Source organism: Mirounga leonina, unplaced genomic scaffold (assembly GCF_011800145.1).
Source record: "Mirounga leonina isolate KUSES-001 unplaced genomic scaffold, KU_Mleo_1.0 Mir_129, whole genome shotgun sequence".
NCBI classification, from domain to species: domain Eukaryota; kingdom Metazoa; phylum Chordata; class Mammalia; order Carnivora; family Phocidae; genus Mirounga; species Mirounga leonina.
The window spans coordinates 48916915-48944211 of NW_023270323.1; the positions used below are offsets into that span (position 1 = coordinate 48916915).

The 27297-nt window shown below is 38.8% G+C and overlaps 1 protein-coding gene across 2 annotated transcripts in view; it reads left to right on the forward strand.

Annotated features, from left to right (window-relative positions):
* Positions 1-16109, forward strand: part of SMIM14 (small integral membrane protein 14) — an 83413-nt gene extending 67304 nt beyond the window's left edge. For both annotated transcript variants that reach the window (XM_035005111.1, XM_035005110.1), the window contains 2 exons: positions 10703-10845; positions 12925-16109. In XM_035005111.1, the coding sequence (XP_034861002.1) occupies positions 10703-10845; positions 12925-12957 (176 nt within the window). In that variant the 3' untranslated portion in view covers positions 12958-16109. The remainder of the gene's footprint in view (positions 1-10702; positions 10846-12924) is intronic.
* Positions 16110-27297: the final 11188 nt, after the last annotated feature.

Below are 27297 nucleotides of genomic sequence, written 5' to 3' on the forward strand. Positions count from 1 at the left end.
TTCCAAAAAATAGAAATGGAAGGAAAACTTCCAAACTCATTTTATGAGGCCAGCATTACCTTGATCCCAAAACCAAACAAAGACCCCATCCAAAAGGAGAATTACAGACCAATATCCCTGATGAACATGGATGCAAAAATTCTCACCAAAATACTAGCCAATAGGATCCAACAGTACATTAAAAGGATTATTCACCACGACCAAATGGGATTTATCCCTGGGCTGCAAGATTGGTTCAACATCCGCAAATCAATCAATGTGATACAATACATTAATAAAAGAAAGAACAAGAACCATATGATCCTCTCAATAGTTGCAGAAAAAGCATTTGACAAAGTACAGCATCCTTTCTTGATCAAAACTCTTCACAGTGTAGGGATAGAGGGTACATACCTCAATATCATAAAAGCCATCTATGAAAAACCCACAGCGAATATTATTCTCAATGGGGAAAAACTGAGGGCTTTCCCCCTAAGGTCAGGAACACGGCAGGGATGTCCACTGCTATTCAACATAGTACTAGAAGTCCTAGCCACAGCAGTCAGACAACAAAAAGAAATAAAAAGCATCCAAATCAGCAAAGAAGTCAAACTCTTACTCTTTGCAGATGATATGATACTTTACGTGGAAAACCCAAAAGACTCCACCCCAAAACTGCTAGAACTCATACAGGAATTCAGTAAAGTGGCAGGTTATAAAATCAATGCACGAAATCAGTTGCATTTCTATACACCAACAAGACAGAAGAAAGAGAAATGAAGGAGTTGATCCCATTTACAATTGCACCCCAAACCATAAGATACCTGGGTATAAATCTAACCAAAGAGGCAAAGAATCTGTACTCAGAAAACTATAAAATACTCATGAAAGAAATTGAGGAAGACACAAAGAAATGGAAAAACGTTCCATGCTCATGGATTGGAAGAACAAATATTGTGAAGATGTCAATGCTACCTAGAGCAATCTACACATTTAATGCAATCCCTATCAAAATACCATCAACTTTTTTCAAAGAAATGGAACAAATAATCCTAAAATTTGGTATGGAACCAGAAAAGACCCCGAATAGCCAGAGGAATGTTGAAAAAGAAAAGCAAAGCTGGTGGCATCACAATTCCGGACTTCAAACTCTATTACAAGGCTGTAATCATCAAGAGAGTTTGGTACTGGCACAAAAACAGACACATACATCAGTGGAACAGAATAGAGAGCCCAGAAATGGACCCTCAACTCTATGGTCAGCTAATCTTCGACAAAACAGGAAAGAATGTCCAATGGAAAAAAGACAGTCTCTTCAACAAATGGTGTCGGGAAAATTGGACAGCCACATGCAGAAACTGGACCATTTCCTTACACCACACACAAAAATAGACTCAAAATGGATGAAAGACCTAAATGTGAGACAGGAATCCATCAAAATCCTAGAGGAGAACACAGGTGGCAACCTCTTCAACCTCCAGCCGCAGCAACTTCTTCCTAGAAACATCACCAAAGGCAAGGGAAGCAAGGGCAAAAATGAACTATTGGGACTTCATCAAGATAAAAAGCTTTTGCACAGCAAAGGAAACAGTCAACAAAACCAAAAGACAACTGACAGAATGGGAGAAGATATTTGCAAATGACATATCAGATAAAGGGCTAGTATCCAAAATCTATAATGAACTTATCAAACTCAACACCCAAAGAACAACTAATCCAATCAAGAAATGGGCAGAAGACAGGAACAGACATTTTTCCAAAGAAGACATCCAGATGGCCAACAGACACATGAAAAAGTGCTCAACATCACTCGGCATCAGGGAAATACATATCAAAACCTCAATGAGAGGGCGCCTGGGTGGCTCAGTCGTTAAGTGTCTGCCTTCGGCTCAGGTCATGATCCCAGGGTCCTGGGATCGAGTCCCACATCGGGCTCCCTGCTCGGCAAGAAGCCTGCTTCTCCCTCTCCCATTCCCCCTGCTTGTGTTCCTGCTCTCGCTATCTCTCTCTCTCTGTCAAATAAATAAATAAAATCTTTAAAAAAAAAAAAAAACCTCAATGAGATACCACCTCACAAAATTAACAAGTCAGGAAACGACAGATGTTGGCAAGGATGCGGAGAAAGGGGAACCCTCCTAAAGTGTTGGTGGGAATGGAAGCTGTAGCAGCCACTCTGGAAAACAGTCTGGTGGTTCCTGAAAAAGTTGAAAATAGAGCTACCCTACGACCCAGCAATTGCACTACTGGGTATTTACCCCAAAGATACAAATGCAGTGATCTGAAGGGGTGCATGCATAGCAACCATGTCATATGTTTATAGCAGCAATGTCAACAATAGCCAAATTATGGAAAGAGCCAGGATGTCCATCAACAGATGAATGGATAAAGAAGTTGTGGTATATATATACAATGGACTGTTATGCAGTCATAAAAAAAAATATTGCCATTTGCAATGACGTGGTTGGAACTAGAGGGTATTATGCTAAGCGAAATAAGTCAGTCAGAGAAAGACATGTATCATATGATCTCACTGATATGAGGAATTCTTAATCTCAGAAAACAAACTGAAGGTTGCTGGAATGGTGGGGGGTGGGAGGGATGGGGTGGCTGGGTGATAGACACTGCGGAGGGTATGTGCTATGGTGAGCACTGTAAATTGTGTAAGACTGATGAATCACAGACCTGTACCTCTCAAACAAATAATACATTATATGTTTAAAAAAAAAAAAAGTAGGAAGGGGAAAAAATGAAAGGAAATCAGAGGGGTAGATGAACCATGATAGACTATGGACTCTGAGAAACAAACTGAGCGTTCTAGAGGGGAGGGGAGTGGGGGGATCGGTTAGCCTGGTGATGGGTATTAAAGAGGGCACAGGGTGCCTGGGTGGCTCAGTCGGTTAAGCGACTGCCTTCAGCTCAGGTCATGATCCCGGGGTCCTGGGATCGAGTCCCGCATCGGGCTCCCTGCTCTGCGGGGAGCCTGCTTCTCCCTCTCCCACTCACCCTGCTTGTGTTCCCTCTCTCGCTGTGTCTCTCTCTGTCAAATAAATAAATAAAAAATCTTTAAAAAAATAAAAAAATAAAGAGGGCACATATTGAATGGAGCACTGGGTGTTATACGCAAACAATGAATCATGGAACAGTACATCAAAAAAATAAAAAATACATACATAAAAATGGGTGAATACTGTCTTTAAAAAAATTCATTTTTCTTTAACCCACTGGTTCTTCAGTAGCATGTTTAATCTCTACATATTTGTGAATTTTCCAGCTTTCTTTGTCTAATTGATTTCTAGTTTTATATTGCTGTGGTCGGAAAAGATGCTTGATATTATTTCAGTCCACTTAAATTTATTAAGACTTGTTTTGTGGTCAACATCTGATCTGTTCTAAAGAATGTTCTATGTGCACTTGGGAAATATGTGTATTCTGTTGCTTTTGGATGGAATGTTCTGTATGTACAGTTAAGTCCATCTGGTCTGGCGTGTCATTTAAGGCCAGTGTTTCCATATTGATTTTCTTTTTTTTTTTTTTTAAGATTTTATTTATTTATTTGACAGACACAGTGAGAGAGGGAACACAAGCAGGGGGATTGGGAGAGGGAGAAGCAGAGAGCCCGATGCGGGGCTTGATCCCAGGACCCTGGGATTATGACCTGAGCCAAAGGCAGTCGCTTAATGACTGAGCCACCCAGGTGCCCCTCCATGTTGATTTTCTGTCTGGATGATCTATCCATTGGTGTGAGGTATTGAAGTCCCCTATTACTGTATTGCTGTCTGTTTCTTCATTTAGGGCTGTTAATATTTGTTTTATGTATTAGGTGCTCCTATAAATATTTACAAATGTTATATCCTCTTATTGGATTTGCCCTTCATCATTATGTAATGCCCTTATTTGTCTCTGATAGTCTTTGTGTTAAAATTGATTTTATCTGATATAAGTATAGCTACTCCAGCTTTCTTTTGGTTTCTGTTTGCATGGAACATCTTTTTCTGTGCCTTCACTTTCAGTCTGTGTATGTCATTTACATTTAAAATGAGTCTTTTTTTTTTTTAAGATTTTATTTATTTGACAGAGAGAGACACAGCAAGAGAGGGAACACAAGCAGAGCAAATGGGAAAGGGAGAAGCAGGCTTCCCGCCAAGCAGGGAGCCCGATATGGGGCTCGATCCCAGGATCCTGGGACCTGAGCTGAAGGCAGACGCTTAACGACTGAGCCACTGGTTTTTTTTTAATCCATTCAGGCACTTTGTGCCTTTTTTTTTTTTTTTTTTCAAGTAAGCTCTTCACCCGTTGTGGGGCTCAAACTCATGACCCTGAGATCAAAAGTCACAAGCTCTACTGAGCCAGCCAGGCACCCAACCACTCTGTGTCTTTTGATTCTAGAATTTAGTTTGTTTACAGTTAAAGTAATTAGTGATAGGTGTATATTTATTGCCATTGTGTTCATTGTTTTCTGGCTGTTTTTGTAGTTCCTTTCTGTTCCTTTCTTCTCTTGCTTTCTTTGTGGTTTGATGACTGTTCCTTATTGTTATGCTTATTTTTCTTTTTCTTTATCTTTTGTGTATTTACTATAGGTTTTTGTTTTATGGTTACCATTATGCTTACATATAACAACTTATTAGAGTCTATTTTAAGTTGATAACAACTTAAGTTTGATCCCATTCTAAATCCCAACATTTTAACTCCCTCTGCTACATTTTATGTACATTTTAAGGCTTTTTGCATATTACCAAATTGCATTTATTCATAGGCTAGTTCTTATACTTATCATCCCTGAAGCTGAGCTCCACTTTATTTTGTATATGAAGCTAAAACACAGTAAGGTACTATTATAAAGGGACTTGTTATTACACTATTAATTATTGTTACCACTGTGTAAACTGGATGTCCCATTAAATTCTTTAAATATAATAACTTAGAGAAATAGGAACTAGTACAGTGCTTAGCCCAAAGTAGAAATTTTCTCAGAACATTGTCCATTGGTTCAACAGAGTGGTAATCATATGCCTCTGGACAAGAAGGTGATGGTAATGTGCCAACTTGGTGTTAGTTGTTGGGATGATGGGTGGTGGTTCCTCCACTCCTGATTTCTTTATGTTGCTTTTTCAGTAGCATTCATTAATCTACAGTGTGCCCCCTGATAAGCAGCTCAGAATTTTCCCCTAGCAGGTAAAGCTAAAACCTGTTCTTCTAGTTGAAAATAATCTTAATTGAACTCCTTATGGAAAAACAAGTATTTATTACATTTGTGGTATTTGCGATGCTTGAGCCAGCCGCACCTTAAACCAAATACGCTCTTTATTTCTTGGAGTGAAATTTCATTTCCTTAATCTAAATGTAAAGACAAAACTCTAGAGCTTAAATGTTAATTTAGTTATATTGGCCAGTTTTTCTCCCTGCTTCTTTTAGCATTTGGTGGAAATCCTTTTTGAAAGCCATGTTTTTAAATGGTTTATGCAGTTGTTTCCTGTGGGCAATAGAATTTTCTTTGTATTCCAAATTTTCTCCAGTGAGTTTATGCTGTTTTCATAAAATATATATTAATCAGGAGTTCCCACAGACCCTCCTCAGGTTCAGTAATTTGCTAGAATGGCTCACAGAACTCAGGAAAACAGTTTACTTACATTACCAGTGTATCATGAAGGGTACAACTCAAGAACAGTCAAATAGAAGGGTTGCACAGGGCAAGGTATGTGGTGGAGGGGTACAGAGTTTCCGTTTTCTTTGGGTGTGCCACTTTCCTAGCACCTTGAGGTATTCACCAGTTAGGAAGCTGAACCCCACTGTTTAGAGTTTATATGGAGGTTCCATTCTGTAGACATGAATGGTTAAATCATTGGCCATTGGTGATTAACTAAATCTCCAGCCCCTCTCCTTCTGGAGGTTAGGGAGTGGAGCTGAAAGTTCAAGCTCTCTAATTATATGGTCCAACTCTGGCAACCAGACCCCATCCTGAAGCTCTCTAGGGGCCTACCCAGGTGACCTCATTAGCATACACTCGGGTTTATTATTGATAACAACAAATGACATTTCTCTCTTATCTCTCGGGAAATTCCAAGGGTTTTAGGATTTCTGTGCCAGGAACTGGAGTGAAAACCAAATCTTTATTTCTTATTGTATCACAATACCCGTTGTGCCTGCCATGGTATCATGTTGCATGTATTTGAGATGATTTAATTGAATATGGAGCTTATTACTTTGTGTGGTAGCAGAATTTAGCTGCAATGTATTAGCAGATTCAGTTGCTGCATGATTCTTTATATTGAGCTAACCTCCATTTCATTGTCATGTTCACCCATAGTTTTGCTCTGTAGAGTAAGTCTGTTAACTCTTCAGAAAGACTGCCTTTCAGATAAAGTGTTGTATGAAAACCGGCTCTATCACTAACTTAATTCTGGAATAAATAAACTTGAAAACCAGTAACTGTGCTGAAGATAATGTAATTATTCTCTACAACCCCAGAATTGCGGAGTTAAAGCTTCCTGGTGCTAATGAATCACGTTCACTGTTGTTCTGTTTCTACTTTTCCACTGGAAACCTGTATCAGTTTAAAGAAATAGTCCTTTGGGATCTACCAGCTCTTAGAGCATCCCTCTCTACTCTTTCATCTTTCTGGTGTCCAGCTAAGTTAACGGCTTTATTGTTAATATTCCATTTGGCAAGCTGTTTGTAATACATTTCCTTGTAACTAAAGACTTAAACCCTAAGCTTAACGACTGAGCCACCCAGGCACCCCTCACTATGAGAGTCTTACAGAGGAGTAGACATTTTGCTAGGGCTGCTTTGTCTAAGACATGAATTAGTAAATTTGTAATCTGAGGTTCAACTAAAGAGTATTTTATGTGCAAAAAGTATCAAAAATTAAGAGACTTGGGGTGCCTGGCTGGCTCAGTTGGTAGAGCATGCAACTCTTGATCCTTGGGGTTGTGAGTTTGAGTCTCAATGTTGGGTGTAAAGATTACTTAAAAAATAAAATCTTTCAAAAAAAGAGACCCCCTTTCCACATTGAATAATATATAAGAATTGACACTGGGATTGTACTTTTTTTTTTTTTAAGATTTTATTTATTTATTTGACAGAGAGAGAGATAGCAAGAGCAGGAACACAAGCAGGGGGAGTGGGAGAGGGAGAAGCAGGCTTCCTGCTGAGCACAGAGCCCGACGTGAGGCTCGATCCCAGGACCCTGGGATCATGACCTGAGCCAAAGGCAGACGCTTAACAACTGAGTCACCCAGGTGCCCCTGGGGTTGTACTTCTATACAATTAACCTAGCATTTTATTTCTGAGAGAGAGGGGCACTATAAGAAGTGATAATATGTAGAAGTCACAGTTATCTTTCTTTGACTAACTTTAAATAATCTAATTTTACCTAACTGCTAGTTATAAATTTATTCATCAAAAATTCCTTTTAAATCTGTATTTTCCAATTTTACTACTCACAGGACAGATACCTTTTGGGGCTCTGTCTCACTCTGCGGTATTGTCGGAGATTCTGACGTGGCAAAGAGATTAAGAACACAGGCTCTGGAATGAGACCAGCTGTATTAAAATCCCAGTTTGGCCACATACCCACTGTATGACATTGGGATTTAATCTCCTTTTCCCCCATTTTCCTCATCTATAAAATGAAAATATGATAGTAATTACCATAAAATAAGATTGTTAGGATTAATAGTTGGGGTGCCTGGGTGGCTGAGTTGGTTAAGTGTCCGACTCTTGATCTCAGCTCAAATCTTGATCTCAGGGTTGTGAGTTCAAGCCTTGTGTAGCCTACTTAAAAATTTTTTTTAAAGGATTAACAGAGATGATGCCTGGTTCAAAGTAACCACTCAAATTTTAGCTATTATTTAGTAATAAAAATAATAGTATTTGCTTTTTTAAAAACATCACTCTTGGAGCGGCATAGAGGATAGAATTAGAGAAGGCAAGAAGAGGTATGGGGAGACCAGTTAAGAGGCTGTCAGAGTAAACCAGACAAGAAGTGATGCTAGCTTCAGCAGGTATGGAATGCCACTGTAAGTAAATTTGATGGGGGTGCCTGGGTGGCTCAGTTGGTTAAGCGTCTGACTCTTAATTTTAGCTCAGGTCATGATCTCAGGGTCATAAGATCGAGTCCTGCATCAGCTTTGCACTGAGTGGGGAGTCTGCTTAAGATTCTCTCTCTCCCTCTCCCTCTGCCCCTCCCCCTGCCCCGCTCATATGTTCATGCACACATGCTCTCTCTCAAAAAAAAAAAAAAAAAAAGATACATTTGAGTGATATTTAGGAAGTAAAATTGACAGAAAACTTCATAATGGAGTAAATAGAAGGTCACTGAGAGAGAACAATAGATGTTTTCTTAAGTTTTTGGCCTAATGGAGACCCAGCTTGGTGGGGCATGGAGGATGGGGCTAGAAGAGATTTTCATGATTTTAGTTTGGGATATTGAGTATTTTAAGTGCAAGGTGAGATTTAAATCATCTGCAATTTTAAGAAGCTGCTGAATGGCTGGAACGTATACTACAGTTTAAGAACTGTTGGTATGAAAGGGCGCCTGGGTGACTCGGTTGGGTATCTGCTTTCGGTTCAGGTCATGATCCTGGGGTCCTGGGATCAAGCCCCACATCAGGCTCCATGCTCAGCGGGGAGCCTGCTTCTCCCTCTGCCTCTGCCTGATGCTCCCCTTGCTTGTGCTCTCTCTCTGTGTCAAATAAATAAATAAAATTAAAAAAAAAAAACTGTTGGTATGAAGATAAAAAAATAGTTGTAGACAGACAGTTGGATATTTGGTCTGAAGTTCAGAAGAGCTGGGGTTGGAATATATAAATTTAGAGGTGGTCTGCATAGAGAAGGTAAATGAAACCACAGGTGAGGATGACCGTGTGTGGAGCAAGAAGAGAAAGGAATCTAAAATTGACCATGAGAATTCCAAAATTTAAAAGCCAGGAAGAGGAAAACAAGCATGTATGGAGTGGGAAGTGTAAGAAAGAAAATTACGCAGTGGTAAGGCAAGAAGACAGAGGAAGAAAGTGTTTTTAAAAGGAGAAAATGGTCATGGAAAATGAGCACTACAATTATCCATGAGACTTCCCAGCATGGAGGTGTATAGGTGACCTTTTGAAGAGCTGTTTGTAGGATGGAGGTGGGTACCCACCTGAAGAGTGAATGGGAGGTAGTGAAATATAGTCATTTCTTAAGATGTTAGCTTGGATAGCTGGACAGGGAAAGGGTTTGAGGGAGGGATATTTTTTTTTTTTTCCCCAAGAGGGTGGAAACTTGGTTGTGTTTAGGAGATTTGCAGGATGGCTGCAACAGAGTGGGATGTTGAATACATGAGAGAGAGGATAATGGATAAGATCTCTGCAAGAGTGATGGGATCCAAAACTTAAGTGGAGAAATTTGTCTTAGTAATGAGGGGAGGCATGTTTAGTATAGTAGGAGAGAACAAAGAAAGGAGTGGATATGGGTATAGAGGAAAAAAACACTGATGCATTGTGTGATTATGCAGTTTTGGTGACCTGGAGTCCGATGTTACCTGTTTCTGGGGACGTGATGGGGGTTTGGACAAGAGGCCACATTCCTATCCAGCCTGCTCTTGGGCCAGCCCGGCAGTGTGCTTGACTTTTGTTCCCTTTGGTCACTAATCCTTTGGCCTCATGTAAGGCCACCCATCCCTTCCCTTTCCTCGGAATGAGACCTGGGCCCACGTTCCCCAATGCAGTGCATCAGCTTAGTTTCAACTTGTCTGGATTTCTTTTACTTTTTCTCCAGGGAGGGAGACCAAAACTACAGTTACAGTCCTGATGAACTATTTTAGTAACCATTTAGATATACTGTGTTTTTCTTTAGAAATCTAATCTATAATTTTCATTTTTGACAACTGAGTTCTCTAATGTACATCAACTATAAGTCTGTTTTATTTATCAGAAATTTGTTAAGCTCATACTGTGGGCCAGGCACTATGCTAGGTACTTGTTATAATGGATTAAATTAGATATGGCTGCCTTAAGGAGCTGGGAGAGACTATTACCATCACACACAGCCCTGACTTTTTTCTCTTGATAAATGCATAGACTTTAGAATATCTAGCTCTGAATCCAACTTCTTTTTGCAAAAAAAGAAGGCCAAATTATTATCTCTTTGTTTGAGAATATCATGAAAGGGATCTTTAATTTATGTATTATACAACCCAAATGGTCCCTTTTCCTTATGCTCTGTTATTTTTTCATGCTGCTTCTATAATTAAAATGCAGAATTTTCCCCTCCTGAAGTAGAGTGTTTTTACTATACATCAGGTGATCTTAACCTGGGTTTTGTAGATCTCAGTGTATCTAAGGATTGGTGGTTTTGTGAGTTCATGAACCTTCCCAAATTATATGCAAAATTGAGTGTGTACGTATGGGTTCTTAGAGTAGAAAGAGTCCTTAATTTTTTTAAACTCTCAAAGAATTCTATCACACCAAAATACTAAGAACCACTATACTATTAAAATCCTTATATAACAGGTTTTGTCCTATGACTATTTTATACTGTTTACTATTCAGATTTTCTCACAAGAGGAAAGGGAAATTGAAGATGTAATATTTCATAATTGCCCTTCTTAAAACTATTTATACAGTTTTAATATCGATACAGTTTTTGAAATTGGCATTTAAACATCAGGATTTCTTTTTATGTTATCTAACAATATTATAACCATGCTACGGTTTTTGTTGCAAATGCATTTTTTGTTTGTCTTTAGTACCAGGGCCCTCTGGTGATAATGGCGTCAGTATTACCATGATCTTGATGGCCTGGATGGTTATTGCGGTGATCTTGTTTCTACTGAGACCTCCTAATCTAAGAGGATCCAACCTAACTGGCAAGCCAACCAGTCCTCATAATGTAAGTGTTGTGGATTAGAAATTCATTTGGGTAGGGGATGGGTATGGTCTGGGAACAGAAGGAGTTTGCTTGGACTGAAATAATAGAATTAGCAAAAGGAAGATTCGGCTCACGGAATAAGTTCTTCCAGTGTAGTCCTTGTCAATCTTGCAACCCCAAATGGCTTAGTCTTCATGGAGTTACATAGAGAGAAAAGCGCAGACCAGTAGTCCAAAAAGAATTTTAAAATACATTCCAATCTTTACTCACATTTCAGTCTTTCTTTAATAAAAAAATGATCCAGTTCGTAATAATCTACAGCAGTATTTCTCAAATCTCAGTCTTCCACTCCTCAGTTCCTCACAGTTGATCCCTTGCTTCTCATGGTTCCAGCTCCCTAAATTCTCTTACTAGCTACAGTTCAAATGTTTTTCCCTCTACTTCATTTTCTCCCCTTCTGTCCTAGCTATTAAATACAATAGAGGCCCTGAGCCTATCTGGTGAAATCCCATTTTCCTCTTGTTTTCCCATCCAATCTCTTTTAAACTCTTCCAGTTCTGCGTCATAATAGGTCAACTGAACTGACAGAAGAGAGGTAGGCTCATTCAGGTTGGTAAATCTTGATAGTCATGATTACTACCATTTTTAGAACCTTCGAGATAAAAAATATGATAAATAAAGTGACCCAACAGGGAGTTTTTGGTGCTGTCTTTAACAGAAACTTCACTGAAGGATTCCTTTTAATTGTTTTGAGAACTGGTATTTATATTTTTTTCTTTTCTATTTGACTTGGGTGTTACCTCTTTAAAGATATTTACATGATGAGTTCACTTGTTGAACACCAAATTATCCCACTAATTCCCTTCTCCAACCTTCACCATGTGGAATTCCTAAAATAATTTCTTTTTTTCCACAGTCTTGTATTGCTAATATTAGAAGTTTAGTTAAACTAATTCCTTATGTAGGAGAAAGCAAATGTGGAATGATAATTGGTCAGTGCTTTGGTTTGTTTAGGAATAGAACATTTAGATATGTAGCCATGCTGACTTTAAGAAAGAATGCATCATTAGCACTATATAAAAATTTGCCTTAAATTTATTTTTTGTTTCTCTTGGAGAAGAAGTTATCCATAAAACAGCTTGTATATTGTCCTGATAAGATGCTTTCTCCTCAGTGTTTTTTCTTACTTTGTAGGTACAGTTTTATTACTTTCATATCAAAGAGCAACTTCCTCAACATTTGCAGCTAAAGAAATCCAACTTAATAAGCTGGCCTAGAAGCCATCAAAAGGGACAGAAATTTAAGATGACAGCCCCTAAACCTTACTTCATTGTAGGCCAGCAGTTCTTGGATAGTAGGCCCACTGCCCTAGGAGTAAGCAAGAAAACATACTAATTTCAAGTAGAAAATTGACCACCCTCAACCAGGGCCTCATATAACGTGTCAGAGTAAATAAATGGAATCTTCCTGAAGATTCCTAAAAGCTCTGATCTTTCCTTTCCAGTTCAAATACCTTCTCTTGCAAGTAGCAAAGATCAGCTCCACCTGGTTTACACATTAGAAAATCCAGAGAGGTCGGGTCAGTGTTTAGATTGTTTAACAGTATCATCGAAGACTGACTGTCTTTCTTCATTCCATCAGCTTCCTTCCACAATGAGCTCCCTTTGTGGTCATAGGATGCCTGCCAGTAGCAACTGGAGCCACGTGCTTCCTCATTGACATTCTGTAGTGAGAAGCAAAAGTTTCTCCTTCCACTTTGTAATGTGCCCAGTCACCTTAAGCAAGAGGGATGATACTACCTTCATTGGTTTAAATGTCATCTCTGGAGCTGTCAGGGAGCGCAGTTTCATCCATATCATTTTACTGTTACATAGTTTTCCTTTCTTCCATGCCACAGGGAGGAATAAGACAAACATTGGTGAATTATAGTGTTAAGCTAGTGTTCCCTTGTGCAAAAACTTACGAAAAGTTCAAATAAGTATATGATTAGGGATTGGAGGGTTGGGGGAGGCATGCTGCTCAGTTCTTACTATATGTGTTAGATTGGTTGCACTGGGATTTAAGAAGTCAGTTCCATAATTTCTATCTTTCTAATGCCAGGGACAAGATCCACCAGCCCCTCCTGTGGACTAACTTTGTGATATGGGAAGTGAAAATAGTTAACACCTTGCACGACCAAATGAACGAAGATGACCAGAGTACTCTTAACCCCATTAGACTGTTTTTCCTTTTGCATCTGCAATATGGGATGGTATTGTTTTCATGAGCTTCTAGAAATTTCACTCGCAAGCTTATTTTTGCTTCCTGTGTTATCACCATTCCTTTTTACAGTATATTTGAGTAAGTGATTATATTAAAAAAGTTACATGGGCTTTTTTGGTTATCCTAAACTTAAACATTCCACTCATTCTGTTTGTAACTGTGGTCATAATTTTTTGTGATGATTTCTGGCCTGATTGAAGGAAATTTGAGATTCTGCCTTTAAATATTTTAAATAGTTTTGATAGGTTTTAAAATTGCTTTTTTTTTTCATAAGGTATTTATAAAGTTACTTGGGGTTGTCTGAGATTGTATGAAAAAAAATTAGAGCCACACTGTATTTACATTTACCTTAATAGTTTATTTGTGGGTGGCAGTTTTTTCTAGTTCTTGGGATTGTGGCAGCCTTTGGAATATTTTACAAATCTGTGTCATCCACTACACCTGGCTTGTGTGGCTAGAAAAAGAGGGGAGAAGAAATGAAATAGTTGTTTACTAAGTTTTTTATTCCCACAAAAATGTCTAATATTAGGAGAACTTTAAACATGATTTAAATATAGTGGGTGATTTACAGTCCATTATAGCCTTATAAGGTTCATGAAAGGAGGAAAAAAGTTAATGCTTTCTGCCTTTGCCAGGTATATTCTATACAGTAATAATTTAAGCTATAATTTATTTGTTAAATGGGTGCCTCTCAGGAACCTTTTCTGTTCTAACACTTCCCTGTTAAATGGAACTATCTTAAAGCTATATTGGGGGCCTATTGGGTTACTGACATTTGAATGCTATTTACTTATTTAGTCTATTTTTTTCTGTGAAGAAAAAATTGAGTCTCTTGTTATCCTTCTGACTTCAGAAAATATTTGATGGTTTACTCCAAGGGAAAAGGAGGAAAATGAAAAAGCAATCAAGGATCTTTTTCTCACCCCTTATCTCATTCTTGTTTAGTAATAAGATGGATTGGGGTGGGGAGGAGCATTAATATAAGTAAAATTTTGAAATGTATAAAAAGTAAAAGGTTGCATTGTTTTGCTCAGTTTGAAAGAAAATGAATACAAATGAGATAAAAACAAGTCTGCATCACCTATGTGGTTATGGAATTTTTTTCTTAGCAAGTGATTACAGGTGGTTTATGGGGGCTAGAAGATATTTTGCTATCAATGTAAGGATTTTCCCCCCAGATCAGTCTAGCTTTTCACTGTATCGATCTGAGAAATTACTTGTATGAATTAATAAACTTCTCTATATCATTGTACTGTTAATAGAGTCTCTGATACAATTGTGTGACGCTCCTAGGGTATTCTTTTCCCCTTATTATTATATACATTTTAGGCCATAAACTTTTTAAGGGCTTCATTTCATTATGTAATCCAATACTGACTGCTTGCATTCCTTCTGTGCATCTTAGCTTTGTACTCAACTTCTTGACATAGTATCACCTACTCCTAATTACTTGTGCTAATTGAGGGGTATCATAACACAGGTAAGTAAAATCTCGGATAAGTGAGCACCATAGATTTAAGGTTCTTCCTCTTGCTGTGGCCTACTGGAAGCCTTCCCAGCTTTATAGCTGTTAGAGTATTCAGTGCAGAAAGGGCAGGGATGGCAGGGGATGGAGTTAAATCTCTACAAGCATTCCTTTTCCTGCTCTTGGTCCCTGGACTTTGAAGGCTTGCACATACATCCTACCAGTCTATTCTCTAAGCTGCTAGAAAGCCAACCTCTGGCAGAGATACTGATGCATTCACTGAATCTGTGGCTCACAAGTAATTGAGAATTGGCTTTGGTTGAAGCCAATTGGCCTTGACATGGAAACAGAAGGTCTAGTGTTAGAGACTTACAAATCTAGATTCTTATTCCTGGTTCTTCCTTTCTGTCACATACATTTAATTGACAGTACATCTAGTATATTAACCTTTTCCATATGGACCATCTATTTAATTAGCAACAAAAGTTTCTGGAGAAATATTTAGTTTTGGTTTTTTTGCTTGTAAAATTTCTCTACATTCCTGAGAAGGACCGCATACTACTGCATATAAAGTGTTCCTGTTAACCTAACTAGTAATTTATATTATTCTATTTAATTCTTAAAGCTTCTACATGTGGCCTTTTTATTGAGCACACTCTTATTCATTACTTGGCTTATAAACACTCACCAGAACTGTGGCTACAATCATTTTTAAATAATCTGGAAAAAAGAAAGATAAAGCTTCATATTTTAATCACTTTTGGCTCTTAAATATACCACAAATAACATTAAGTTTATTTTGTTTTACAGTCATGTAATGTCCCTTATGCAAAATAATGTTTTCTTGCTTTCCATATGGAAAAAGTTAACATTGGAACAGTGTATAGTAAAAGATTTTATCATGTATCTATCCAAGCACTATCCCATGGCCAGCAAGTCGTATTTTAAATAACTTGCAGAGATTTTCTGAAGTAAATATTAGGTTCAGCTATTCCATGGTTACTTTTAGTGTCATTGTGGTATGTGATGTGATAGTGTTTATAGAATTACTGAATTCTTTTATTTTCAAAGGAACCTTGGAAATTTACCACTCTGAATTAAAGCCTGTCACTCTAAATAAACGTGCTAAAATTTGACCAGCTCATCAGCTTAAGACACAAAACAGCAACTTGAAGGAGAAATGAAGAGTTTACACATAAGGGGTTAAATTTTTGTTGTGGCAATAGTAGGTTTAGTCTTAATATTTCTAAATGAAAAAGCATATGTATTTGTTACCATGTCTGATGATTACTTTGTTAAAAGCGAAAGTGGTCATGTGATTGTACTAAATATTAATTGCTGTTTTTAAATGTTTAAATCATGCCAAACAAATCATGTCTGTGCCACCCAGGGTTTATTGTAATCTTTTACTGAGTACTTGGACTGGGATAAAGGGCTTGTACTATGCACTTTTTATTAATGAATAAATAGAAAACGTTAGTAATGTATTGTTTTCTGTTTGGCATTTGTGGGAAATGAAGCAAGCATCTTTTGCTTAGTAAAATGTTTACATCCTTTATTAAACAGTTTCTTTGTAAGATTTTTTACCCCTAACTAAAGGCCTTCCACAGAGAGAACTTTAAGTTACAAGAAAAATATGGATGTAATAGCAGTGGGGCCAATATTCAGAAGTAGGGATTCTGAGAATCTCTAGGAAATTAGGTTGCAATTACATTTCTTTCCTTATTCTTTTTTTTATTTCTTCCTAGAATACAGGGTTAGTAGACATTTGCTTTGAGGGAATAATACGCAATAGTGTTAATTATATATTTGAGCAGACCTGTGTTACTTCAAAGGAGCTAGACGTGTAACTATACTGAACACACACAAAAGTAAAGATTTGCTTTTGTCTTATGACCTGGAATGCACCCAGATACTAAAGATCATTAATCCCCATATACATGTAAAAATGGTAAAATTGCTCTGGCATGGTGTCTGTCTGATACTTAAGTGTTCTTTAAAATAGCAAAATTTGTGAAATATATAATTTCCTGGAGATAGTTAATGATTTCAATCTAAAGTTTGTCATATATGTCAGTAGATACCTGAACCCCTGTAAAACAAAGTTTTCATTAAATGGTTCTGCAATATTAGTTTTCCTCCCAGAAAGTAGAATTCTCATAAAATAAGGTTTTTTTGCTTCTTGCCATTTCATCTGATAGTTGTCTCAGTTCCAGATCTCAGTTTATAAGAGTCAATTTTTCTCCCCACCCAGAAGTTATAAACACCAACTACGATTATCATGCTCACATTTTTAAAAACTGGAGTTATCAAAGTGATCTTTTCCCCTGGGCAACTTAACTTTTACTATCTTTTCTCAAACAAATGGACTATGTTGGTTCAATAAACATTTCAACAGTGTTTATATTTGTTTATTAACTTTCTGCTTTAGAATGGGTGTTACTCAGAATTATGTTACAGAAAACATTTTAAACCGTCAGATGCCAAATTAAGATGTCTTTTGAAAGGGAGGTGGAAGGAGATGTTTGGGAAGCAGGGAATAGATAGGGATGAAGAATAATATGTGTGGTTTTAAGAATAAAGCAACTTTCATATCAAAAAAGAATATTCCCGGGGCGCCTGGGTGGCTCAGTTGGTTGAGTATCTAGCTCTTGATTTCTGTTCAGGTCATGATCTCAGGGTTGTGGGACAGAGCCATGCTTTGGGCTCTGCACTCAGTGGGGAGTCTGCTTGGGATTCTCTCTCTCTCTCCCTCTCCCTCTGCCCCACCCCCTCTAAAATAAATAAATCTTAAAAAAAAAAATCATATTCCCTTGTATAACACTCTGCTTATTTCCAGGAAATTTAGGAATGAGAAAAAAATATTTACAATCCCTGCAATACTAGAGGCCTTACCTCTTAAATATTTGGTTCCCATACTGCTCATAACCTCAGACACTCAGGCTATGTTTTGATGATTAATGGATTTGAATTGCATTATTTTTATTCATTTTGAAGAACTGAGCAGAATCAAAGAGCACATGTACTACAAAGCAGATTCAGCATTATGGAATAAGTCTACTGTGTTGTTTTTTTATAAGATTTTATGTATTTGAGAGAGAGGGAGAGCACAGAGGGAGAAGCAGACTCCCCGCTGAGCAGAGAGCCCAATGCAGGACTCGATCCCAGGACCCTGAGATCATGACCTGAGCCAAAGGCCGATGCTTAACCAAGTGAACCATCCAGGAAACCTTCCTATGTCGTTTTTAAAGAAATGCATGTTGGGATCCCTGGGTGGCTCAGTTGAGTGTCTGGCTGAGGTCATGATCTTGGGATAGTGAGATACAGCACCCCACCCCCTGCTCTCTCTTGAACTAAATAAATAAATAAACATAATCTTCCTTTTTAAAAAAATAATCTGTTATAGTCACTCATTAATTCAGTGCCAAAGGAAGAAGCACTGTATATACAAAAGGCATTACAGACTGAATGTAATTCAGGGAAAGCCTGAATGCAGCTTTCCCTGATAACTAATTAGTATATAAACATTAAACTTTCGAAGTCTGGGTGTCTTAAAGGGGATTCCTTGCAATTAATCCAGCAAGTAGAATTTTGTGGTGACAACATATAGAACAGATACAAATCAGACACCAGAACTCCCAACAAATGGATTGATTTATATCCTTGCAAATATGCTTAGCCTTCAATTTTAATCTAACAACCTTTTCTTAAAAACTACATTTTATTCTGTCCTGTCTCACATCGTACCTCTATCAACATCCTCTTTCCCAGAGGGTTTCACTAACAGCAGCCTACTGAAAGCTGGTGTTCTCAAGCTTCAAGCATGATTCCATTAGCCAAAGCTAAGTCAGAAAATACAAGGCTTAAAGAAAGCTTAAATAAAGTATAATTAAAAATTACAATTTCTCCATTGAAGAATGGGTAGTCATTTTCTCCCTCCACAACATCCAAGGAATTCTTTTCATTGTGTCACAATATTTTAAGAACTCGAAAGTCACATAAATAGGTATAAACTGGCAACAGTTAAGGTTGAATAATTGTAGCAATAGTCTTGTAATAAAAATAATCTTGTCAGGGGCGCCTGGGTGGCTCAGTCGTTAAGCGTCTGCCTTCGGCTCAGGTCATGATCCCAGGGTTCTAGGATCGAGCCCCATGTCAGGCTCCCTGCTCAGCAGGGAACCTGCTTCTCCCTCTCTCACTGCCCCTGCTTGTGTTCCCGCTCTCGCGGTCTCTCTCTCTATCAAATAAATAAAATCTTAAAAAAAAAAAAAGAATTGGTTATTAACATTTAAAAAATAATCTTGTCATAAATTCCAGTGCTAATCTACAAAAGTATCAGTGATATTGAAAGGGTGTTTTTGTGTAAGAAAGATAGTTGACAATTGGTGTTCTTTATCACTTATTCTGTAATTTTTGTCCAATTCTCAAAGTACTATCTTAATTGTAGTGATTGTCTCATGTGCAATAAAAATACGTAGTATTGCCAATAGTGTTTAACCTTGGGGAAAAAGTGCTCAAGTAGCTTTGTGTGAGCTGGGCTTAATGTTAAGGTAAAGAATTCATTCAGATCTTTAGCTTTTCTTACATCTAAAAGATAGCATATAGTTTATAGCATATAGCTTATAGTGATTCTCAAACTTTCTGGTTTGGAGACTCCAAAGAATTTTTGTTTATATGTATTGTTATATCTATCAATATATACTGTATCCGAAATTAAAACAGAACATTTAAAAGCATTAAGTATTTTATTTATTTATTTTTTTAAAAGATTTTATTTATTTATTTGAGAGAGAGAGAATGAGATACAGAGAGCATGAGAGGGAGGAGGGTCAGAGGGAGAAGCAGACTCCCTGCTGAGTAGGGAGCCCGATGCGGGACTCGATCCCGGGACTCCAGGATCATGACCTGAGCCGAAGGCAGTCGCTTAACCAACTGAGCCACCCAGGCGCCCAAGCATTAAGTATTTTAAAATAACAATAAACCCAATACATGTTAATATAAAGGTTTTTATGAAAAAATAGCCATTTTCCAAAATGAAAATTTAGTGAGAAGCGTGGCACTGTTTTACATTTTTGCAAATCTCTTTAATAGCTGGCTTAAAAGAAGGCTGGGTTATCTTTTTTAAGATTTTATTTATTTATTTGAGAGAGAGAGTGGGGAGGGGCAGCGGGAGAGAAAATCTCCAGCCGACCCCACACTGAGTGGGGAGCCCCAGGCAGGGCTTGATCTCAAGACCCCAAGATCATGACCAAGAGCCAGACACTTAACTGACTGAGCCACCCAGGCGACCCGGGTTATATTTCTACTTCTGCATTCAATATGTTACAACATATCCCCTTCTTGTGAAACTGTGTGAATGCCAGTGTTTGGTAACTAAATGACTAATGGTATTTTGAGCAGCCTATACTAAGGAAAACAAGTTATGTGACCCTTGGGGGGCCCACTTAATTTGGAGCATTAGTTTCCTCATTTACTTATCAAATACGGTACTTTACAGAACGCTGAAGTAAAAAGCAAATGAAATGTTTGTAAAAATGTAAAGTCCTAAATACTGTTATGTAAAGGCCCTCACCAACCCAACACACACACATACACACATACATACACATACACACTCTCCCTTTTCAAAACCTTAAGTTGTACAAAAACTGGATATTTATTTGGGAGGTACTTCCATTGAACTTCTATTGGAAGGAATTAACTCTACTAAGAATGGACAATGGCACTTTTAGGTCCGAGTCTGGCATAAGAAAAACATGAAAGATTAAAACATTAAATAGAGGGTGGGCGCCTGAGTGGCTCAGTCGTTAAGCGTCTGCCTTCCGCTCAGGTCATGATCCCAGGGTCCTGGGATCGAGCCCCGCATTGGGCTCCCTGCTCAGTGGGGAGCCTGCTTCTCCCTCTCCCACTCCCCCTGCTTGTGTTCCCTCTCTTGCTGTGTCTCTCTCTATCAAATAAATAAAATATTAAAAAAAAATTAACTAAATTGTCACAGTTTCCAGTCAAGATTTTAAAATCCTTGAAAAGTAAACTGGAAGGCAAATGCATTTTGACTAATAGGTGACTAAATCCATTGTCATAAAAGCTAAAGAGCAAACTAATTAGACTAATAGTTCTCAATTTTGGCTGCACTTTGAGAGCTTTAAAAACCTGGTGCTTTGGCCCCACACCTCAGAGATTCTGGTATGGGGTTTGACTTAAGCATCTACAGGTGATTCCAGTAGCAGCTAAGGGTAAGAACTGCTGGCATTAAGAATGCTAAACCTTGCGGCACCTGGGTGGCTCAGTTGGTTAAGCGTCTGACTCTTGATTTCTGCTCAGGTCATGATCTCTGGGTGGTGAGATCAAGCCCCGTGGTCCAGCCCCTGGCGAGCCCCGTCAAGCCCCACCTCAGGCTCTGGGGTCAGTGGGGAGTCTGCTCAAGATTCTCTCTCTCCTTCTGCCCCCCCCTTTCTAAAATAAATAAATCTTTAAAAAAAGAATGCTAAAGCTTGTGTTTAGTTCTAGAGATGAAAAACAAAACAAAAGCAAAAATTAATAATTTCTTTTATATTAGGTGATTTCTATATATGGGCAGGGAATTAAGTGAAATCTTAAATTCTCCTGCAGTAGAGTTATTTTTAATAATGATATTTCACAGTTTTTCCTGATGCTTAAAAATAATGCTTTTTTATTTTCTCAATTTTTTCTTGTGGGGATGAGGAAGGGAGATGTCATCCTTCTTCATGGATGGCCATAAAAGAAGCCTGTTCAGTTCATGAGAAGGCTCTATGTTTAAAAAAAAAGGGGGGGGCGCCTGGGTGGCTCAGATGGTTAAGCGTCTGCCTTCGGCTCAGGTCATGATCTCAGGGTCCTGGGATTGAGTCCCGCATCGGGCTCCCTGCTCCTTGGGAGCCTCCTTCTCCCTCTGCCTCTCTCTCTCTCTGTCTCTCATGAATAAATAAATAAAATCTTTAAAAAATAAATAAAATAAATAAAAGGAAGAAGGAAGGAAAGAAAAGGAGGGAAAGAAAAAGAAAAGAAGGAAGAGAGAAAGAAAAAACATGCTAAGGAAACAAACACCACTGTTAAAATAAGGAATAAAGGTGGGATTATTACTTTGTAAGGGCTTGGATCACAATTGGTTTTTTTGTTGTTGTTTGTTTTTTGTTTTAAAGATTTTATTTATTTATTTGACAGAGAGAGACACAGCGAGAGAGGGAACACAAGCAGGGGGAGTGGGAGAGGGAGAAGCAGGCTTCCCGCCGAGCAGGGAGCCCGATATGGGATTCGATCCCAGGATCTTGGGACTATGGCCTGAGCCAAAGGCAGACGCTTAACAACTGAGCCACCCAGGTGCCCCGGATCACAATTGTTAATAGGATAAATATTCATTCTTCACATAATAGACTACACCTTGCTTTAGGTATTCAGAACTCAAACTCTATCTTGTTGCTCCACTGACCCCTAGAGCAATGTTTCTCAAACGGCTGTTGTCCACCTGATGTTGTCCTTCTCTGCATTGTCAAAGATAGTTCACCACAATACTCACTGGGTCAGTGCTGGGGAGGTGGGGAAGGAAACATGGAGGGCTACCTGTTCATTTAAGGGTTTGTCCTGGAAGTTGTACATCTCCCTTCCATTCACATTCCATGAGCCAGAACTTGGTAACATGACCATACCCGAAAGAGGCTAGATGTAGTTGATGTTCATCCTGGAAAATACCTGCCCAGTTAAAATTCGGGAATTCTCTTACCAAATAAGTGAAGTGTGGCTGTTGGAGTCAGCTGGCAGTCGCTGCCACAGAGGAAAAACAATACTTATGTGTTGGCTATGACGATTTTAAGGTGCATACGACACATCGAAATGGAGCTCTTGAGTAGGTAGTTGGATAGAGACATACAGACCTAAGTAAGGTTCCATCATGAAGAGAGAGAAAAATTAAAAGCCAACAGAATACAGATAATATTTGCATAATCTTTGGGACTGGATAAAGTTACTTAAAGAGACAGTAAGGCACAGAAAAGAAGAAATCCCAGGGCTGGGACTCAGGGTACTGCAATATTTAGAGCTCTGGTTTAGAGGAACCAACACACTGAGAAGGAGCATCCAGTGAAAGAAAACCATGTCTGATAAGTCAAATCATGGGGACAGAGAATTGAACATTTTAGCAGAAAGGATTCACTGGTGAACTTGATAAAAGATGTTTTGGTGGAGTGATGGGGGTGAAAGCCCATCTGAAGTAGTTAAGGAAAGAACTGGGGGTACAGAGGGTGAGAAGTACAAGCAGTTCTTTGGAGGAGTTTTACAATGAATGGGGGCAGAGCTAGGGGCAATTACTTGAGTGGGTTTTGAGTCTGGGGTGAGAGGGAGATATTCTTACTGTTTTATTGAGATGGAAGAAAAGATTATCTACAGACTTGTTAAAAGATGCCCACAGAACCCCCTCTGCTTCCCCACAATGGTGTCACCTCTTTGTTGGCCTCAGCACCACTATCCTCATGTCTGAAAGGAAGACCCATTGAGATCTACATGTTTTTGCCAAGGCTCCCTCAACCCTGCCTTCCTATACTCTCCCTACACTCATGGCTTCACTATAATTGGCCTTAGAGATTATCATGATTAATCCAATCACATCCTATACCCCTGTTTGTATTGGTGTTCACTAGAAGTCCAAGACTCCCAGGTCATCACTCAGCCATCCCCCTTAACTGCTTCAATCTTATACCCTTCCTTATGCCTCAAACATCCTAAACTCAAAGGCCATCATCAGCAAAAGCCCCATACCTTCACCCTTTTTCTCTGAACATACCCTTCACCAAACTTGGCATCTCCTTATGCACACTGTCTCTCCCATTGCCCTCTCAAATGGGAGCTGTTGTCTTTTCCAGACCCTGTAACCAAAGAATGTTGAGGTAGAGTGAGCTTCTTCCCAGCTTCTCATTTTGGCTGCCAGGCTCTCCCTCTCTCCTTAAAACTTTCCAACTCTTTGAAAGCTCCTACTGGCAAAGCATTCCATCTTCCAAAGTCATAGACCCCTGGATCACTCCTCAGTTTAGCTCTGGACTTTCTGCCTGCCTTTTCAGCGCTTTTCCTGTTGTGACTCTTGGGGATATCAATATCCAAGTAGACAATTCAATACTCAGTCCCCTAACCGCTCCTCCAGCCATCTTATTTTCCACACAACTGCAGCCACCCACTCCCACTGGTATATTCTAGACCTGTAATTTCTAACTTTGCTGCTTGTATATTCCTAAAAGAATTGTGAAAAACTATGTATGGTCCTGCACATTTTTTCCTTTTAGATGTACGATTCCAAAAAAAAAAAAAAAAAGTGCAATGCAAAGCAATCTTGACACTCTCCCCTAATAAGAGTTCATATATATTCCTCCCACTTCAGTCACTTGCGCAGCTAACAATACCGTCGGTGTCATTTAATTCTTTTCACTCTATTTGGCCAAAATATACAAGGAGGCAGAAGGGGATCTAAGCCTTGATTTGTATCTTTTCACCTAAATTCACTTGGCCCCATCAGTGAGCACACCAAGTGGAATCTCTACTCCACATTCAAAATTACCTCCATTTGTTTTAATATAATTTTTGGGTAAAGACACCTAGTGACAGCAAGTGCACAATGCAGAAACTACAAGAGAATTTGCAAGACATTACACAACATTGGATAGCTCCAAAGCATTAAAACAATCACAACCCCAGCTGCTGTCCAGAGTGCCAGAATCCATGTGATTAAACAGCTTGGAAATGTTGGAGAGTGGCTCTGACTTCAGTCAATGCCTCACACATTTTAAGTTGACATTTAATATGGTCCTAGGTATAAGTGAGTTTAATTTTATTAATAAAAAGTATTAAACGGGCGCCTGGGTGATTCAGTCACTAGGCGTCTGCCTTCGGCTCAGGTCATGGTCCCGGGGTCCTGCTATCGAGTGCCACATCTGGTTCTCTGCTCAGCGGGAAGCCTGCTTCTCCCTCTCCCACTCCCCCCTGCTTGTGTTCCCTCTCTTGCTGTGTCTCTGTCAAATAAATAAACTCTTAAAAAAAAAAGTATTAAACATGTATAAAATGAGGACTACAGGGCGCCTGGGTGGCTCAGTCGTTAAGCGTCTGCCTTCGGCTCAGGTCATGATCCCAGGGTCCTGGGATCAAGTCCCACATCGGGCTCCCTCCTCGGGGGGAAGCCTGCTTCTCCCTCTCCCCCTCCCGCTGCTTGTGTTCCTGCTCTAGCTATCTCTGTCTCTGTCAAATAAATAAAATCTTAAAAAAAAAAAAAAACGAGGACTACAAGTGAAAAACATCTCTTAAGATTTGATATAACTAAGTTAAACTATTTTACTGAATAAACCTTTTAAATTTTCTCCATTTTATCCGATATCTTGAAATTTTATCCGATATCTTGAAAATTTTAGTAGAGTGCAATGTGAGGAGAACAATTCAGGTTCCGCAAAATACTCAGGTTGCTTTTTAACTTTTTAAATATTTTATTTATTTTTAAAGATTTTACTTATTTATTTGACAGCACAAACAGGGGGAGCGGCAGGCAGAGGGAGAGGGAGAAGCAGGCTCCCCGCTGAGCAGGGAGCCCGATGCAGGGCTCAATCCCAGGACCCTGGGATCATGACTTGAGCTGAAAGCAGATGCTTAACCAACTAGTTACTCAGGTGCCCTCAAGTTGCTTTTTAAAAGATTTTATTTATTTATTTGAGAGAGAGAGAGAGTGCACATGCTCAAGAGTGGGGCTGTTGGGGGGGGGGCGGTGGCGAGGAGCCGGGAGAGGAGCAAAGGGAGAGGGAAGAGAAAAGAATCTAAAGCAAACTCCATGCTGAGCACAATGCAAAGCTCTATCTCTCGACCCTGAGATCAAGACCTGAGCCAAAACCAAGAGTCGGACACTTAACTGACTGAGGCACCCAGGCGCCCCAATACTCAAGTTGCTTTTAAAAGAATCAAGGTCACTAATTCGTATGGCATCTTCTGTTTGGAATTCAGAATATCCCAACATAGGCCAACATGTGCTGTTTCTCTGGACTTCAGCCTTAGCAAAAATAAGTATAAAATGAAGAAAGATGGATTTGAGGTGTCTTTACTAACCACCATAGGGGACTTCCCCCAAACAATAATCCAATTTACTTCTTTGGTACTCAGGAGAAGTTTACCCCTGGGTAATGGATGGTAGTAAGGTTTTACTTGGGTGAAAGGTAAGCCTTTCTTTTATAAAATGGACTATTCTTAAGCATATCAATTTTGGGAAAGGGTACCTGTGGAAGTTGAGGAGCGGGAAATTGATTTCCTTAAATATATCTGTGCAAGGCAAAACTAAGATATATTGTCAGAAATCAGGATGGTGTCACCTTCGGTGTGTGTTGGGGGCGGGGGGGTGGAGGTGTTGGAGAACATTACCAAAGTCTTACTGCCTTTATTTCCTGATTATCTCTTGAATCCGTCCATTTCTCTGAATCTCCATGGCTACTACACTGGACATGCTATTTCTAATTCTTAATTACTGTAATTAGTTCTGAATTGTTCTCCTCACATTCACTCTTTTTATTCCTGTAACTACCCTCTTCATTTCCCCCAGTTAATTCCCATATTTCCTTTAGGAGTTCAATTATCACAACTTGAGGAAACATCCCTACCTACTATGTTAAATACTCCTATTGTATACTCTCATAAGACTATATATATCCCACCTTAATAAAGTTGTAATTTTACATTTATCTGTGTGATTGATGTTTCCCCATAGAATAAAATTTATAAAGGAAGGGAATGTATCATTCTTTACTCAGTTGTATTCCTAGTGACTAGCACGTAGGAACTACTTGGAGAGAAATACTTATTCAATGAATGAATCAATGTTTTTTAAGTTTGAAGAGGAACCCATGTATAAATTGAAATCGTACATGAAAAATTGATATATAAAGCAGATAAAAGTAGAACTGCTCTGATTTGGAGGAAAGGGGAGATAGATGTAGGAGGACCCAGAGCTCTGTTTTAACCTTCCACCCATCCACTCATTCTCTTTCCTCACAGAGTGACACACCACCAGAGAAACTTAGAGCTCCGTGAAACATAATTTGAAAATAATTCAAATCAAGCAGTTCTCAAGCTTTTTGTTCTCAGGACTCCTTAACACATTTAAAATTTGAAGGCCCAAAAAAGTTTTTTCATGTTGATTATAGCTATTGGTATTTACCTTATTAGAAATGAAAATTGACAAATTATGAAAAATACATAAATTCCTTAACACTGACAATAATAAATCCATGACATGAATAAGAATCACAGAAAAGTGGTTTTTATTATGAAGCTAACTGTAATAGGTAATTTAAATCTAAGTATATGCCAAGTTCAGAAAGATAACTATTATAGGACAGTGTTTGTCACATGTATTGCGATTACTTGTTCACTTCTCTCTCCTAATAGCCTGTGAGCTTTGGAAGAAGAACTTGGGCCTTAATCCGTTTTGCATCTTTGGTCTCTGGGATAAAGTCTAACACACAATAGGCACTAAATATTTGCTGGACAAATGAATTTACCTGCTTGGAATGTACAAACACTTACATATCATATCACACTTTCTACAATCTATAGCAAACTGTTGAATCAATATTCAACAGCTTTCTTAAAGTTGTCATGATCCTGTCAAGAAAACCATCATCTTGGGGCGCCTGCCTTCCGCTCGGGTTATGATCCCGGGGTCCTGGGATCAGCGGGCATAGGGCTCCCTACTCACCAGGAGTCTGCTTCTCCCACTC